The 19,105-nt window shown below is 43.1% G+C and overlaps 1 protein-coding gene across 6 annotated transcripts in view; it reads right to left on the reverse strand.

The window, feature by feature from the left end:
• NHS (NHS actin remodeling regulator) overlaps nt 1-19,105 on the reverse strand; it is a 345,061-nt gene that overhangs the window by 57,516 nt on the left and 268,440 nt on the right. For 2 of the 6 annotated variants that reach the window (XM_065580140.1, XM_005281583.5), the window contains exon 1: nt 17,696-17,838. The exons of the other annotated variants lie outside the window; for them this stretch is intronic. In XM_065580140.1, the coding sequence (XP_065436212.1) occupies nt 17,696-17,717 (22 nt within the window). In that variant the 5' untranslated portion in view covers nt 17,718-17,838. Of the gene's footprint in view, nt 1-17,695; nt 17,839-19,105 lie in introns of those variants that run through there. 6 annotated transcript variants of the gene reach the window in all.

Genomic DNA, 19,105 nt, shown 5'->3' on the forward strand with positions numbered 1-19,105 from the left:
TTCCTGAACTACCTATGTGAATGTGGCATTTTCGATGTATAGACCCTAGCAGCATAATGAACTAAAGCATCTCTGCCAATTACAAAAACTGTTTGAAGTCAATGGACTGGATAAATAATGGATAGAGTATCATTCACAAAAGAGATCTGCCATGCTCAATAAACAAAGAAGACAACTTTCAGATGAATTTATTTCCACAAAAAAACAAAAACACCCTCTCCACAATTAACAGGTGTCCAGTGACTAGTGGACTTCTGTGTAATCAAGTTTTTAGTGCTCAATTTAAACCTCAGCTAATTCTGGAAAAAAAATATGAAAAGTTTGTTTCCTTGACTTCCTTGGCTGATAACTTTATCTTCATGTATGTGTGACGGGTTGGATCACAGAAACCCCCTTGGGAGCTGCCACCCAATGTACCAAGACTACCCCTGTTCCTGTTTTCCCTGCCAACTCAGGACTCCAGCACCCTGTCTTGCTGAGCCAGACACTCCCGTCTGCTTCAACACAGACCCAGGGTCTGAATCACTTGCCCCAAAGCTGCAAGTTTACCCGAAAACAGCTCACAGAAATGTGCTAGTCTCTAGCACTCAGATGCTCAACTCCCAATGGGGTCTAAACCCAGATAAATCCATTTTACCCTGCATAAAGTTTATGCAGGGCAAACTCATAAATTGTTCGCCCTCTATAACACTGATAGAGAGATATGCACAGTTGTTTGCTCCCCCAGGTATTAATACATACTCTGAGTAAATTACTAAATAAAAAGTGATTTTATTAAATACAGACAGTAGGATTTAAGTGGTTCCAAGTAGTAACAGACAGAACAAAGTAAGTCACCAAGCAAAATAAAATAAAATGCGCAAATCTATGTCTAATCAAGCTAAATACAGATAATCTCACCCTCAGAGATGCTTCAGTAAGTTTCTCTCAGACTAGACACTTTCCAGGCCTGGGCACAATTCTTTTCCCTGGTACAGCTCTTGTTCCAGCTCAGGTGATAGCTAGGGGATTCTTCATGATGGCTCCTCTCTCCCTTTGTTCTCTTCCACCCCTTTATATATCTTTTGCATAAGGCGGGAACCCTTTGTCCCTCTGGGTTTCCACCCCCACCCCCTCACTGGAAAAGCACCAGGTTAAAGATGGATTCCAGTTCAGGTGACATGATCACATGTCACTGCAAGACTTCATTGCCCACTTGCCAGCACACACATATACAGGAAGACTAACAGGTAAACACAACCATCTGCAGACAATGGTCCTGGTTAATGGGAGTCATCAAGATTCCAAACCATCATTAATGGCCCACACTTTACATAATTACAATAGGCCCTCAGAGTTACATTTTATATTTCTAGTTTTAGATACAAGAGTGGTACATTTATACAAATCAGATGATCATACTCAGTAGATTATAAGCTTTGTAATGATACCTTACAAGAGACCTTTTGCATGAAGCATATCCCAGTTACATTACATTCACTTATTACCATATTTTCTCTAAAACTATCCCAGTTACATTATATTGACTTATTATCAAGTTTTTATAAAACCATATAGACTGCACAACGTCACAGTATGTTTGAAGGAGAAAATACTGACTTGTGTGTGGATGGCAGCGTATCTTCTTACACCAGTGGGGATGAGGACATTGTTGGTGGGGATTTGGTTAGACAAACTAACGCAACAATAACATCCCAGTGATTCCTCCAACCCTATATAAATAAAACGTATCTCCTCCTTCAACCAAGTTACCCAGTCAGCCCACTTACCCTGGGAAAGTCTGAGAGTGTATGTCTACAATGCACTGTAAACCTAGGTCTGTGGGATCTGGGCTAATGGACTCAGTGTTTCCAAGCCTGTGCATCAGTGTCCACATTGCCTTATAAACCTGGATTTACAGTTGCTGGACCTGCATCTCACAGCCATGTTAATGCGTCCAAACTGCACTATGCAGACCTTCTGACTCTCGTCTGTGGCTTGACCTGTGTCCGCACTGCAAAATGACAGGGCTTAGACCCAAGTCATACCGGGACTTAGACTCTGACCCACCCTCCTAGCAAGGTCCTAAGACCAAGGTCGTGAGTGCTTGCTGATCCAAGTCAGACTGATTTGTGTATGGATGGAAGAGGGGCTTGGCTCAAACCTGAGTCAGAGCCTGGGCTTAGTGTGCAGTGTAGACATACCTAGAGAGGCCTTGAAAAGTGCAAGGAAGTAAACAACTCCCTACTGTGTTGGATTAAGAGATTGGTGTCATAGGGAGGGAGTTTCAGAGTTAAAGACCCTTCACTGAGAACACTCCCACTGCCTGCCCCCTCCTACTTAACCTGAAGGTATAGGTCCTCTTGTCTAGAACTGCATTATAGCGTACTACTGAAGTATATTGCATTACACCACTTCCACAAATCAAACTGAATTCCTATACAGATTAGGCACACGCTTATGCCACACAGAAAATAGGGGCCCTGATTCTCCATTAGGTCTCAGCTGTGCTCCAACATAGTGGATAATGGCAGCTACAGGAAATCAGTTTTGGGTCCCTGATCCCCAGCCACCCACCACTGCCAGAAATGGATCTGCGGGATGGGGGCAGGAGAGAGACAGACTCTAAATTCCACTGCTGGCATAAGCTCTGCCCTGGCATGCCCCTCCTCCTTACTTTGGGGTGGGATGGACAACTGGCATAGAAAGTGGGTATGCCACCTCTGCCAGCTTTACACCTCTGGAGAGAGTCTCACTAGCCAGGGGAATTCTCCAGGATCACTCTCTCTGTCAGTTTAAGTTCACTTTGTGCTGCATAAGAGCCAAAGGGAACTTGGCAGACTGAAGAATCCAGTCTCGCGTTCCTCCCCACTCCCTCCAAAACACACACGTTCTATATTCTCCTGCACTTTCTATTTCTTTGCTCCCTTCAGGTCTGGCACTGCAACACTCTCTCTCTCCTTCCCCAGTTGTTCCTCATACCAATTCATTCTGCCGCCTCCTTCCGTGTAAGTTCTGCTCTCCCATTAAATTCAACATTCACCCTCTGCTTCCCCTCTCCCTATGCTATACAAGGCTCCTACATGTTCATCCTCTTACAGCTGCCATTGGATAAGATGGACAAGTGGGGCTTTATCCAATTAGTCCATTTTAAGCCAGCACTGCACATTTTATATCCTATTTCATTAACTGTCTTATATATCTAAAGAAGGAATTGTTGACACATGTTTAATAAGGACAGGCCAGTGCAGAAGGACAATAATATAATAATCAATACATCGACAACAACAAGAGAAGAGATTGCTGGATTAATAGCTGCAGTCTGACTTCTCATCAGTCACTGGTATACAAGTAGATGGGAGAGGATAGGCTATTCTTCACTTTAGAACAGAGTCACTTGCTGCTGCTCACTTCTCTTCATATCAGTCTAGGTCCTGCAAGTGGTGCCTGGCAATTTGTTCTCTCTAACATGACTAAACCAGGACATCCAATTAAACATAAATCTGACTGTGCATCAGGATCCATTTCTTGGCTAGAGCTAACAGTTACAGCAATGTGTCCAGGTAATGCTGGTTTTGATACAATACTTGATAGACACATATTAAAGGTTAAATGAGAGTTTCACTCTGAGCATTGTACTAGCCATTTTCTTTCCTGAGGTCCTCCATAACGATGGGAAAGACAGATATTTCTTGGTCATACAGTGGTCTATGGAAATAGATAAAGATAAAGTATTTACCAACTGCATAAAGACAAAGGCCCATCTTTTGTAGGACCAGAATTATAAATTTCCATTCAATGAAGTAGAAAATCTTTTCCTGTTCTAAGGTTATAAACTCTTCTGGGCAAGGAACATGACTACCTCTGTGTTTATACAGCACCTACCCCAATTGACCCCAATTCTGCCTATGGCCTTTGGGCCATGACACATAATATAAATGACAACATTTTACTGTGTCCGTTGAGAGTACAACTAACTGAACAGTGTCTGTTCCTAAACTGCAGTTGTCAGAAGATGAACTCTGCATTCAGACTCTTTCACTTTCAAACCGAAGTTATTCCTTAGAATCAGAGGAGATTTTGTCACTCTGGCTGGAACTAGAACTTAGTAGGCCAGGCCAGGCCAATGACTAAACTACATTCTCGTCCTGCAAAGTTTCAATAGAAAGGCTATCACTTAGCTACACACAGCAGAAATAAATCTGCGAAGAGAACAAAATAGTTATTGTGCTCCAGTCTCTATTAATCTGGTTATGTAAATTGAACCATATTAGATCATATATCAAGGCTACAACACTAGCCCATATATCAATGGCTTTTCTTTCTCATTAAACTACCTCTGCCAAGGTTGTTACAAACAACCTGATCCTCCTGTCTCTCCACGTCATCTCCCAACTTGATTTTCTATGGCAAGTGCTTCAAGCGGCTAGCAGCAAAAACGTTGTGCACTACTGAAGGGAGAAGAACAACTGCTGCCTTTTTGCCACTTCCTTGCTTGGAGAGCTATCCCAATGCTGACATGATGAGCTGCCTGGAAGCTGGATCTCGCAATCATACTACCACGTATCTCCAGATTTATTTTCCTCTTTGGAGAGTTATGATCTAAAGCTTTTTCCAGCTCCCATGCAGAATATTTTGGAAAAAGAACAAAGATCGGAAAGGAATGGGGTAGTTTATATACATATACACCTCAGTGAAAAGCAGTCACCAGATTTAGCAGCTGTAAAGGGGACACAACAGAGCACAAAGAAGAAAAATAAATGAGTCACACAATTTAATGCAGTCTTGTGGGAAAACAAAAGGCCCAAGTGGTGAACTGCATCACCTACTGGCAGTCCAAAGAACAAAGCTGGAGTTACTTAAAAACAAACACACACATCTATCAGCCACCAAAGGAGGAAGTACGTCTGAGTCAACAAAATACCTTTTTTCATTTTGTACTTTCATATCCATTGAATTAATAGAGAAAGAGAGAGCAAGGAGGTGGCATTCACAGGGACTGCTGTCTATATAAATTACAACACTGTGTTTCAAAGGCATTTCACCATATTTTAGACTGGGTCAACTTGTCTGTCTGCTTATATGGCCCTCTTCACTGTAGCATCTAAACACCTCACAATCACTAATGAATTTTATCTTCGCAACTCCCCTGTGAGGTAGGGAGGTACTAGTATCCCCATTTTACAGAAGAAGACCTGTAGACTAAGTGACTTGCCAAAGATAACACTGAAAGTGTGCAGCTGACCCCAAAATTGGACCCACTTCTCCTGAGTCCCAGTCCAGTGCTCTACCCACTAAACCAGGGATCGGCAACCTTTGGCTTGCGGCCTGTCAGGGAAATCCGCTAGGGGGCCGGGACGGTTTGTTTACATGTAGCGTCCGAAGATTCGCCGATCGTGGCTCCCACTGGCCGCGGTTCGCCGTTCCAGGCCAATGGGAGCTGCAGGAAGGGCGGCCAGCACATCCCTTGGCCCATGCCGCTTCCTGCAGCCCCCATTGGCCTGGAGCGGCGAACCGCGGCCAGTGGGAGCCGCGATTGGCCGAATCTGTGGACGCTGCAGGTAAACAAACCGTCCTGGCCCACCAGCGGATTTCCCTGATGGGCCGCGTGCCAAAGGTTGCCGATCCCTGCACTACACCATTCTTCCACTCCGTCAATTATACCTCTAATTCATTTTTTTTCTAAGATTATCTAGTATTCATGCTATTGTTATGAGCTGGGTGCAGCCTTTTTATGAGTTGAGTTAAAACCCCATACAGACTGATAGGTGTAAACTCACTCTTCAATGTACATAACTGTAAGCATAAGCCCCTGCCTCGACAAAAGGCAGTGTGTGAACCCACCCAGGAGCCTTTGACTGAATATTGTTTTGGGTAGGTATGGTGGGGGCACAACACACAGAAACTAAGGGCTAGTCTACACTGGCAGCGCTAAAGTGCTGCTGCAACAGCGCTTTAACGTGGCTTGTGTAGTCGCGGCAGAGCGCTGGGAGAGAACTCTAAAAAACCCCACCCATGAGGGTAATAGCTACCAGTGCTGGGAGAACGGCTACCAGCCCTAGTGCACTGTCTATACTGGCATGTTACAGCGCTGAAACTTGCTGCGCTCAGGGGGGTGTTTTTTCATACCCCTGAGTGAGAAAGTTGCATCACCGTAAAGTGTCAGTGTAGACAAGCCCTAAGAATAAACAAGGACAGAGAGAGAGGCAGAGGCAAAGAGCAAGAAAGCCAAGCAGGAATCAGTCAGTACAGTGTGACCCTGGGCAAAGGTAGAGAGAAATTTTGAGTGTGGTGTTGGCTAAACAGGGTTGGGGGCTGTAAACCAGGAAACTGTTCCTTTTGGTTTTGGTTCCTCCTGCATCTGGGGGAGGAGGAATTTGTACATTCCTTGTAAATAAACAAGATGGCTGTGACAGGTTGGATCACAGAAACCCCCTTGGGGCTGCCAACTGATGTGCCAACACTACTTCTGCCCCTGCTTTCCCTGCCAACTTGGGACTCCAGCACCCTGTCTTGTTGAGCCAGACACGCCTGTCTGCTCCAACACAGACCCAGGGTCTGAACCACGTGCCAAAAAGCTGCAGACTTAACTGAAAATAGCTTAAGAAGTGTTCCTGGCTTTAACACTCAGATGCCCAACTCCCAATGGGGTCCAAACCCCCAAATAAATCCATTTTACAGTGTATAAAACTCACAAATTGTTCACCCTCTATAACACTGATAGAGAGGTATGCACAGCTGTTTGCCCCCTCTCCCTCCCCAGGTATTAATACATACTCTGGGTTAATTAATAAGTAAAAAGTGATTTTATTAAATACAGAAAGTAGGATTTAAGTGGTTCCAAGTAGTAACAGACAGAACAAAGTGAATTACCAAGCAAAATAAAATAAAACAAGCAAGTCTAAGCCCAGAACAGTAATAAAACTGAATACAGATAAAATCTCTCCCTCAGAGATGTTTCAATAAGTTTCTTTCACAGACTGGACGCCTTCCTAGTCTGGGCACAATCCTTTACCCTGGTACAGTCCTTGTTCCAGCTCAGGTGGTAGCTAGGGGATTTCTCATGATGGCCCTCACTTTGCATAATTATAACTCTGAGGGCCTATTGTATTTCATATTTCTAGTTTCAGATACAAACGTTTATACAAATGTGATACATTTATACAAATAGGATGACCACACTCAGTAGATTATAAGCTTTGTAATGTTATCTTACAAGAGACCTTTGGTATGAAGCATATTTTAGTTACATTATATTCACACTCATCAGCATACTTTCATAAAATCATATAGAGTAAAACGTCACAATGGCATCAATAAAAATACCAGATTCCATCAATATCTACTTCCAACTGGAACATCCCCAAGGCCCTGAAATTTGACTAGCTGCTTGGATCAAAAAGGGACAAAAATTTGTATCATACTCAAAATTGTGGAGACCAAGACTACATTTCAAAAGTGGCTAGTGATTCTGTATGCCTGATTTAATATACCTTAAAGAGCCCTGGTTTTAAAGTGCTGAGCAGCCATATATGATAAACTCTCTGCTTATCACAGAATAGGTAAAGCTTAAGAAGCAGTGACATTAGCTTGTTTATAGTGATGCTATACATTAGGTGTCTCAACACTGACAAGCAGGGATCATCAGCAGAGGTGAGAGGATCATTCAATCTCCATTAAATCATTGGCCTTTCTGTTGAGAGTATCAGCAAGGGTGCCAACTGTGGGTTTGTTTGGTGATTCGGACATCTGTCTACACTACAATGGAGGACACAAATTCATTTAATATAGGCCATCAAACAGCCCCCTGATGGTAACTGCTCTCATGTGGGAAATTCAAACCAACAGAAAGGTAAAACCTCTAATTTTTACTGAGTTGAGTTCCCAGCTGAAAGCTCTCTTCCGGGCAGTGGCTGACAAGAGCTGTTGCTTACGGAAAGGTAAGATTTTTCTTGGTCTCCCTCCTCTTTTTGCTCCTCCCTCTCTCAACGGGCATGTTCCCACTGCAGCTGGGAGTCTGCTTCTGAGTGCCGGTAGACAAACACACGCTTGCTCTTCTTGAACTAGCAGGCTAGTAGTAGCATGGCGGTGGTGGCTGCTTGGGCCAGCCACCTGGGCACAAACCCACCCAGCCCCCTAGGTGTGGACTTGGGTGGCTAGCCTGAGCGGCTGCCCATGCCACTGTGGCTCACAGTGATTTTCAGCATATTAGCTTGAGCAGCGCTAATGTGTGTCTGTCTACCCATGCTGGGAAGCATATTCGCCGCTGCAATGTAGACATACTCTCAACCTCCTCGGTTCTCTTTTCCCTCTTTCCTTTTGTCAGTTTTTGTCCACGGCCTCTCCTCCTCCCGTCTCCCTGTTGCCTCTTTCATCATTCTCCCTTTACCATCCCCCTCCCACCTTCCCTTGTCCATTTTCCCCTCTCCCATCCATCCTTCCTTCCGCTTCGTCTTGGCCTTCACATGATGACTGATATACTCCAGTCATAACATAGTGCAAATCCTGAAGACTTTCTTCTGTTTTCATGCAGTCCTTACCCAGCTTAAACTCAGTTAGGGCTCAGTGCACAACTTTTCTTCAGCTCGGCTAGCACTTACTTGGCAAGTAATCCCACTGATTATTTTTTAATCTAACTTTAATACGTCCTCCTAAAGTAGTCACAATGGCGAGATTCCTGCTTATGCTCCCTTGCCACCGGGTCCCATACTTCTCTCTACACCCTCCATATGCTGTCAATTTGTGGGACCAGGTAAAGTGCCTCTTCTACTGAACATGATGCTAACCTGCCCACAGCCACTGATACCACCAATGCCATGTGAGATCTACCAAGGCTTTTTAGGAGCCAGCCTCAAAATCAGTTTGGACTGGTGATGACCAGAGCTGGGAAGGGGAGAGGAAGAAGATCTTTGCTGATCACCAGCATAGGTTGTAGTCTCCAGGACAATCTTCCTAGATATACAGGTGTGCTATGAGGTGTTAGCACCAAAAACAGAGATAGACTATGGTGCTGGTGATGGAGTCTTACAGTGGATGTGCCTTCGCAAGTGCAAATTCAGCATTGCTAGCTTGATGCTATGATAAAACTGCACACTACTAATTCAATTTTTTCTTTCATACTCCCAACTCCTTCCTTTTTCGTATGCTATAGTTCAATGTTGTGTTGACATAAACTTGTACCTGGTTACCATATTTCCCCAAATAATAACCACGTTCATGTAGCACTTAAGTGATGCATAAAAAAATTGAACCAAAATTGCAAATCAGGTTTCCCATCAATATAGAAATACATTTCTAGATAACTCTTCCCACCTCTATTTTTATTTTTACAATTTTCAATTATTCTGTTGCTTCATTTCTCTTTGCTTCAATGCTAAGCCAATAAAAAAAAAGACCTTCTGATAATCAGGATTAAAAGGTGCCAATTCTAACTAACAACTGAAAATAAGCTTCAGGATCTGGGAATTCCTGCTCAACCTAATCCTCAGCCCTTACACTCAATAACTTCCTAAAGCAAAGTGAGCAAAGTTCTTCCTCTACACATTAAAAAGTTTTAGGGTGGTCCTCAGAGGACAAAACAATAAATCATATCCTTGATACAAGATTGAAGCTGGTTCTTTATTCATAATTCCCAGTGAACCAACTTCAGCCTTGTAATGTTTCTGGAATTTAAACACTCTAGTACAGTGGTTCTCAACCAGGGGTACGCATACCCTTGGGGGTACACAGACGTCTTCCAGGGGGTACATCAACTCATCTAGATAGTTGCCTAGTTTTACAAACAGGCTACATAAAAAGCACTAGTGAAGTCAGTACAAAGTGAGGTGGAACGTGGGTGTACGTGAGACAAATCAGACTCCTGGAAAGGCTGAGAGCCACTGCTCTACTTAAGACACTCTGTTCTTCTGAAGCTCTGGTCTCAACTATGGATTACATTATGCATGGAGAGAGCCATCGTCAGCAGGACAAACTGTGCTCTATAGGAATTCTGTCCCTTCGTCTGCATTCTCACTGACATCTGCTGTATTCCGTTTAGCAAATGTAATGCTTGTGAAAGATGCTAGACAGTGCTGAAGGATGAAGTTGTCTGTTTATCCACAGAATAGCCCTAACCCATGCAGTAGGATGTATCAACCCTGATTCGGAGGGACTGCCTTTCTGAGCTAGAGGGTAGCTCATTCCGCAGGCCCATTTGGTTCCTGGTCTCTCTAGTGAGATGACAAGACAACCCACACAGCCAGCACTCCTGTTCGCATTATGGACACTGAAGCCCTAGGAAGTGAATTTAGGGTTAGTCTATACTAGAAGGGCTACGTTGGCGCAGCTGTACCAATGCAGCTGCACCGCTATAACATGTCTGGTGAAGACACTGTGCCGATGGGAGAGAGTTCTTTTGTTGGCATAATAAATCCACCTCCACAAGAGGCGGGAGCTATGTTGGCGGGAGCAGCTCTCCCACTGACATAGTGCTGTCCACACAGGCACTAGGCCGGTGTCACTGATGTTGCCCCCGGGGTGGTTTATTCATACCCCTGAACGCCGTAAGTTATACCAAAGTAAGTGATTTTGTAGACCTGGCCTCAGACTCCCAAAATGTTTGAGGCAGCGACTGTCATTCACTATGTATTATTTGTACAGTAACTCGCATACTGGAGTCCAACCTTGCTGAGGTCTCTAGGTGCGGCCACATTATAAATATTAAATAATAACAACAAATTTCAAATAGGCTGCTGAAATGTTATCAGATGGCAAGAACTGGCCAGTAATGACTGGGTCACATTCAGACCAATGATCTAAAGCTGAGAAGTACTATTCTTGGCTCTAGCATTTACTACCAGATACAGTTCCTTGCTATGGAATTAACAGATGTCAGAATCATCCTCTTTTTCCTCAACGGGACTAAAAGGTTAAGGCCAAAGTGTAGCTGCCTTGCTCAGGTGGGTAGCTGCATTGGCTTATCAAGCATTTAACATGTTAACACTGCAAAAAGGGAACATGTGATCTGTCACCATGCTGAATCACGCTATTTGCCATTCACTACAACCCTAGATCCCTTTTCCTGTAACCCCAAGGTCACCAATATTTCCCTGTGCATTTGCTTATTTCAAAATGCTAATTAACTTGTTCCAGCCCACTTCATCCATCCAAGATCGCAACTTTTATAGTGAGGGTCCCATCAGTACCGATATGCAATATGCACTGGGAAGTACGTTGTTAGTCCACAATGTTAGTACATACGAAGGAAGAAGGGTGAAAGAAAGAAAGAAAGAAAAAATTAAACGGACACCCAGTTCTCCGACTGATTTCAGTCAGACTAGGTTTGGATCCCGCTGTCTCCTCTGTTTTCCAGAAATGGAAGCCATGCAGAATCCTTGAGGCCCCTGACTTTCACTTACAAAGACTGACATCAAAGAAATAAAGGGAGGCTTATTTTTCAGGCTCAATAATGTGGGCGCGATTAATAAAATATCCCTCAACTTTCCCTGTGTAACAAATGGAGGGACATATCTGTGCTGTTCCTGTTGAGCGTGTCACCTTTTCATTCATAAAAGACAGCTTGTATCTTTAATCACTTTGCCAGAATAATAGCAGAGAAACAAGCACTTGATTGCCTGTGTTATCAGACACTATTGGAAAAGTCTAGATAAGGCTGCTGAACGACCTTAGCCTATTAGTATTCCACATGCAAACACTTTCCCATAACCCAGAGTCATCGGTATCCCAGCAACCCTTAAAATTTCATTCTCACTGAATTGCCAGATCTTTATCAAAATATAATTACAGTCTTAATTTGGAAGATAAATTTTGATTGCCTGTGCTGTGCCAAACGAAAAAAAAAAATCAGGTACGACACAGCTAAGGTACAAATTCTTAAATGTATATCTCCATATCCAGACATTGCTGCAGTTCCCTTCTCCCTGTGATTGGGAAAGGTGAGCTAGGACAGAACGTTGGGAAATGATAGGTGGAAGAGGGAGGGAGTGCAAGAAAATGCCAGTGAGACATCAAATTAAGTTTGCAATCAAAAAAAGCAGTGAAGTTTTTCCAAGTTAGAAGTCTGCAGTTGCGTATGGAGTACAGGCATGCTATTCTGAAGCTATATGATAGAAATGTGACTGACAGTGTCACGGGGTGCAATTCAGACCAGTGAGAGGATGTGTCAGCACTTGTATTATAACCCTAAGTGCCCCAAAATGCTTCTGCTATGGTGGCTCCCTGCCAGGGACATACAGAGTCAGCGGCCAGCATGTACTTCATGTTCTATATACTGTACAGCTCTGATTCAACCACTTTGAATCCAACAGCCTGCCAGCAGTTATCATAGACACTTTCTGGTCTTATCAGACTTGGTTAATGTTAGCAGGTGACCCCAAGACACCCTCAGTCGTGAACTTTCCCAAGCCCATGTGTTCTGCAATGACCAGCTCTCTCCTGCAACATTCAGAGGAACAATAAGGTCTTGTTTTCTTCTTCAAAGAGACAAAAGCACATTACAGCTTATTGATTCAACTGGGGTGAATACACCCCTTCCTTCAAGCTCAGGACTGAACTGGTTTATAGTAAAAATAAAACATTTAACAACAATAGGACATAGGTTAAGTGATGCCAAGTAAAAGAAATGGAAGTTGAGATGGTTACAATAAAATGAAAGTGAAAATATGCATCTAAAAGTCTAAAACTCAATCTAGGAAGGCACAGGCTTTGTTCAAGATGGTTTCTCTCATCAGTCATTCTTCTTCCCAGACATGGCTGACTTCCCCTCAGACATGACCTTCCACAGAAGTACAAGGTGCTGGCTTCCCTTATATTCTTACATGAAAGATATTTGCCTAAGCAGGATTCTCACCTATATTCAGTTCCCAGAGACTTCAACCCCTCCTTGGATGAAGGCCCTGTCTTTCTCAGCTTGCAAGAGCTCTGACCCCTTGTGTCTGTCTAGTGATGGATGCCAAAATGGCTCTCTGTCTCTGCTTATATCTCTCAAAGTTCTATGATGTTATTTCAAGAGGCAAGATGACCTCCTGCTGTTTTTCCCTTCCTGTGGGCTTCTCTCCCCACTGCTGAGTTGACTGTAAATGTGGCATCTATTATTTTTGGTCACACCTTGCTTTATTTCATTGGCGACAAATAGATAGCTGTGATATTCCCTGCTATCTAGAAGAGACCTGTTTCTCCCTTTTTTTGGTCACAGACTGTAAAGCATATTAATGAGTATCCATAATTCCTTACATAGTGTTAATACATATAATTCACAATGATATTAATCACCAGTGAGTCATAGGCTTTTACAGAACACCACAATTGTTATACTTTTATAAATAAAGTACTATTGTATACAATCAATCAGTTGATTCAATTGCTTATCCTTAGGGGTTCAGACCCCCTCCCCCAGTCTTTATAGTCCAGATAAAGTTTCTCTTCCCTGCTGGGGCACAGACACCAAGTGTCTCCTTCCCTGTTTGTTAGCTTGATAGCTATGTTTACCCAATGTGTAAGTGGATCTTTATTGTCTCTGCCTGATGACCAGGCTCGTCAGAAAAGCAAACACACATTCCTTTGTTTAGGGCAGACCTGTTTACCAACTCCCACTGACATGCCTGGTTTAAACAGGTTAGTCATAATTCCAGCATACATCAATAACTCTTAATACTGTGTACTACATTACACAAGAATATTAATGATCAGTAAGATATGTCATTGGAAAACTAATAATATATGACCCCTATTAGATACAGATTACGACCATAGTGAGTTGATGCACACTAAATTGTTCAGACCAGCTGAAACTCATTACCTGATACCTGTGAGCCCCTTGCCCTTTGGCACTGGGATGCTTCTAGGGTCATAGTGTGGTATTTTTTGAGTCCGATACTTTATAAAGAAAGTGGAGATTGTAGAGAACTTGTCAATTCTGTCCACTGTTGTTTTCCCCCCTGCAAGGTTGAGTAAAATCAGCGATTGTTTTATTGTCACTTCCAAAGGGATCTCAAAGTGTTAGTGCCACAATGGGCTGCATATTTGGCAAGATGACCAAATGCTAATACTAAGTAAAACACTTCCAAAAATCCCTTTCATAGTTTCTTCCTTTAAATAAGGTCTTCTGACCCTAAGAACCTTGCTGTTATGGGGATGAACTAAATGGGGGCACTTTTCCTTTAATGGTGATGGAGCCCTATGTATAAAGATACATGACCATTCAATTGCCTGGTGTCTTATAGGATGTAGAACAGCTGTTAACCCACTTATGGGGGGCTAGGATCTTTTTCACAAGCTGTCTGAAGACAGGGGAAGCCATATAAGTTATGCAGTATACCAAAATCATCTGTTTGGCTAGACCGTGTGCCATTATGAAGATAAGCTGGGTCTGATTCTGCTCCCATTCACATGGTGCAAGATCACATCCTATGTGCAGTAGTATGGAACTGGTGTCAGAAATCCTGTCCCTCTACTGAAAAAAAAAAAGCCATCAAGGCCATACTTCTGGGAGAGGAGAGTTACTTCAGGTATTTCCAAGAACTGAAATAGTCACGAGGGTTAAAGGATTTCTCCAAAACTCAAACAAATAGCCTAAAGTAGAAGATAGAAGGGTTAAGAACAAGGAGGTGGTTAGCTGCAAGTAACACGAATTACTTAGTTTCTATATTAGCAAGGGTCTGATTCTCCTTCCAAAAACACTTCAGTTCCACCCTACTGACATCCAAGAGGGAAAAAAGGTAATGACTTGGACAGCAATGGTATCTCAAAGTATAATGCAATTAGATGCTTGACCTTAGTGGTTCTTGGCCACATGCATAGGCTTGAGCTCAGGAATTTCCCTCAAGGATATATTCACAGGGACCTTGAATTATTTTTAGTGCCCTCTGCAGCACTGAGCTAGGTTCATCTTCTTGGGACCAATGGGCATATCCCTTGCAATTGCCTTCCTGTGGAGGCCTTGGGCTAAATCTCAGTCTTCCCTGACCTGTTTCGATAGTTTTGCCACTTCCTGTGTGTGCCATAAAACATCCTCTTTAACTCACATTTTATCTTTCCTTCCCCCTCCACTGTATCCCCATACCATTTGGATCATACATGAACAACACACACAGCAAACCCTCCCTTTTGCTTTACATCTCCAGGAGGGATCATGCAAATCGGGACTATCTACAACAGCAAGTAAACTCTGTCAATTAAACAAGCATAAGAGTTACATTTTAGGAAGAAAGAGCACGTCAAAGTTAACAATGAGAAGGTAAGAGTTCCCATGTGTCACAGTTCTATTTAACCGTCTGCCTTCTTCAGAGCCAATAAACCGTTTGTAGCCAAGGTCTGGAGTAAAGAAACAAGATAACCAACTATGGGCCAGATCCAAAGCTCTTTGAGTCCAAGTCCAAAGTCCATGGAGATACTGCTACTAAACTTCGATGGAGGTTTTCAGTCAGCTACGTGGAGAATCTCCACTTCATGAAAACCACCCACCATCCCTGACATTACCGGACACCTCTGTGGACAGTTTCAGTAGGAAGGTCTTGGGCTGAACCATTCTCATCTTAGGGGTGGAACCCTCTGAACAGGGGTGAGGCGTGTTGGGGGGGGAGGAGTGAGGACTTGGGCACTGTTTAGGGTGACCAGATGTCCCGATTTTATAGGGACAGTCCTGATTTTTGGGTCTTTTTCTTATATAGGCTCCTATTACCTCCCACCCCCTGTCCCAATTTTTCACACTTGCTGTCTGGTCACCCTAGCACTGTTGCTGCAAGTCACACACAGGTCCCTGGTTTTTGGACAGACAACTCTAGTCTCCAGATAACGTCAGTTGCGGGTCTTTCACTTAAAATGAATCAACGCAAAAAAATCCCAGAACACTAGAGTAGTGGGAGAGCAACATTTGGCCTTTACAGGAGCCCTCAGATAGGCAGGATGAAGCAATGCTCATCCCAGACTCATAGTTTTCTTTCTCTATTCTAAATGAATTCATTTGCTGCTAGTGAAGGGCGTCCCACTGAAATCACTGGAGAATGAAGTTCTCTATCCACAGGCCAGCATAGACAGCAAATTCAGTCTAGCAACACAGAGGTGGAAGTCTCCATATGCCATGCCCTCTATCTCAGCACTGCACGTCACCCACTTCACCACCAATCCTGTGCACACTTTCCCTCCTAAAAATAATCCCATAAGCACTTTCTGATACCAATGACAAAGAGGCATGTGCCTAGATAAAACAGAGCTCTTGTAATCTGAAGACTAGACTGAGATTTAAGTGACACTTTTAAAACATTGCTTTTGCTGCCAAGACTTGCCCATTCCATAGGAACCAGACTGAAGGTGCAGTTGGGGTGGGAGAAGGGAAGGAATAGTGGATTTGCTTTCCCAGTGCACTATGACATGTTGTAGGAGGAGGAGTTCAAAATGACCTCCAGTCATAATAGACTGTAAAAAGAACCTTATGCCTCCCTGACATTCTTCATTCCAAGCTTGTTCACAGGTCGCAACAAATTTCCCAATCCGTTACAGCCATTAATATTCTCTGTAAATAAAGCATCATATTTGTCAATCAGCAATATTGCTCACTCTGCTCTCAATTTTTCTCCCTGTCTTCTGCATTCTTGAACCAAAACCTCCAAACTTCTTACTCACTGTTGCCATCATAACCTGAATGGCACTAAAACCTATAACAGATATGCCACAAGTTCCTAGTAAGCAAGAAACAGGCATTGTTTGATTAGTAATCACAGTGCTTCTGTCAAGTAAAAGACAGGCAAGTCTTATCCATTGGCGAGGGGAAGTACGGGAGAGGAACGCTACGTGATTACCATAGCCATGCTTAAAAGTCAACTTGGCTATCTCTGCCTTCAGAGCAAATAACATGAAAACAAAGCACTGACCCAAGATACACTGCAAAAATTACACAAGTAGCAAAATATTTGGAAATAGCAGCATCACTTAATAATTGTCCACCATCTTGGCCCGATTATTTTACCTTTTATAGAATTTTCTTAATGGCTTTTATTAAAAAAAACAACAACAACCAAACACAGCCTGACTGCTGCTGAAGATTCCAGGTACAAGCAAGCAGAAAAAGCCGGTTGTGCTGCTGCATGTCCAAGGAATATCCTAACATTCCATTGATCTCTATGAAAGACAGCAACAGGGCCGGCATGGTGGAGGGACCAGCAATGGAAGGGTTAATGCATGGTATTAAAAATTCTTCTCTCAGACAATTAGAAAAGCCCATTTTATGTTCACATTTTGCACCCTGTTCCAATAAAATAAATAAATCCCTCCAATAAAAACTGGCTTTCAAAAGAAAAAAACAGAAGTCTCCAAAGGAAGATTCAAATGGTGTCTACCACAGATGAATGAATCTTCCTTCCTTTTACATCAGCATTAAATGCGACAAAATACCTGAGCCCTTTTCCTTCCACCAGTGATTTGAAAAGTACACAATTTCCTGTGCAGGGAGCCCTGTGCTTGGCAACCTCTGCATCTCCATTTCTGACTAGTAGCATAAATGCTGCATTCTAAACTCTTGCATGCAATGACAAGGATTCACACAACAGATAAAAATCCATTACTAGCAAGGCAAAACTTCAAATAAACTAAAAAGGCATTTTGAAAACCAGACAAACACTGAAATCAAAACCTCACAGCACAGAGAAAAAAAAATATGGCCTTTGCTTGACCCAAAAATAAAGGACTACAAGAACTGGTCTGCATAGGAGTGAAAATAAATTACCATTGTGAGGACTCTCAGTCATTTAGAATCTCCAGTCAATGCTGAGAATCATTCTGGGACTGCAGGTTTTTCCTCTAACTTCATTCACCAGCTGTGTGAGGAATTAGTTAAAAATGACATCACTGCTGATTCTTCCCCCCACCTATCCCCATTCACATTCACTTGCTAAAACAGCTCAGGCGGCTCCTCTCACCCCTGCATTGGCTACTGAACCAGTCCCATCCGAGTTCTGGGTTCTGCAGCTGACCATGTCAATTTGTGTCAATGCAGGACAGCAGATGCATTTCTTTGAAGTCTTGTACAGTATCCCCAATAGAATCTACTTTAAAGATACAATAGTCCGTCCCTTAAGAAATCATAATAGTTCTAACCTCATTATGCATAATACATTACAGAACCAGCTCCATTTAAAGGCAGGTTTCAAGCAGGCAAACATTCTTCATGTTTGAAGCAATAGTGAGAGAAACAATCTCTTTTGGGTTCTGCCTTTTTCCTCTTCTTTCATAAAGCAGAGGGCCCTCTCTGGTGGTTTTCTGTATCCATGTTGCATTAGGACTGCAATCTATCTCCTTCTCCTCCCCCAAATGTGACATCATCAGAACCTGACTCCAACTCTACTACTGTAGAAAAAATAATTCTGAATAGGAACTACCTGGGATGAGGTCATCTAGAGGACCAAAGTGATGCTGAAGCCTGTGTAGCTTCTTACAAAAAACTGCCATCTGAATTTATTAACCCTGTATTTGCTGGAGATCAGGCCACAAAACTGCCATTCTGAAATCAGATTTATTTCCATCACAATAGGCTCTATATTCTGTAATCACCTGGGATGGACAGTGCATAGATACATCCATAACATTCCCTGGCATACATAATTCACCTTGTAACTACGTTTACATCCCTTACCTAACTGCTGAAGAGGATGCTGCAGCAAAATCCCTCATCCAGCAGACAAAACTGGTGCAAGGAAGCCAGCTTGCTGGCCCACAGCATAAACACTCCAAACACTCCTCTGCACGCTGAAGATCTTCAGTCTAAACATTACTAAAAGGAAACCTTCTAAAAATAATTTCACCTCTGACTCATAGCTGCAGCTCCTTGACTACAGCCACAAACTCAGCAGCAAAGCAGAAGGCCAGCCACAAAGCAGGGCCTTCTGCTCAGCCTGGCTGTTCGTTACTAAGGGCACAGACATCCCTATTTCCCATACCTTTGTATTTTCTTCTTGGGTAGCGTTGGAGCTTGTACTGGGAGTTGCCCATCCCCGATGTGGCCAGAAGACACCACACAACATCCTTGGTAAACCCCACTGGTCTAATGGACGACAGCTACTTGGTTCTGCATCCTCTCTCATGCACTCTCAGGCTAACAGCAGCAGAGTCTGAAGCAGCAGCAGCAGCAGCAGCTACA

The sequence above is a fragment of the Chrysemys picta genome, chromosome 1 (genome assembly GCF_011386835.1).
Source record: "Chrysemys picta bellii isolate R12L10 chromosome 1, ASM1138683v2, whole genome shotgun sequence".
Lineage (NCBI taxonomy): Eukaryota > Metazoa > Chordata > Testudines > Emydidae > Chrysemys > Chrysemys picta.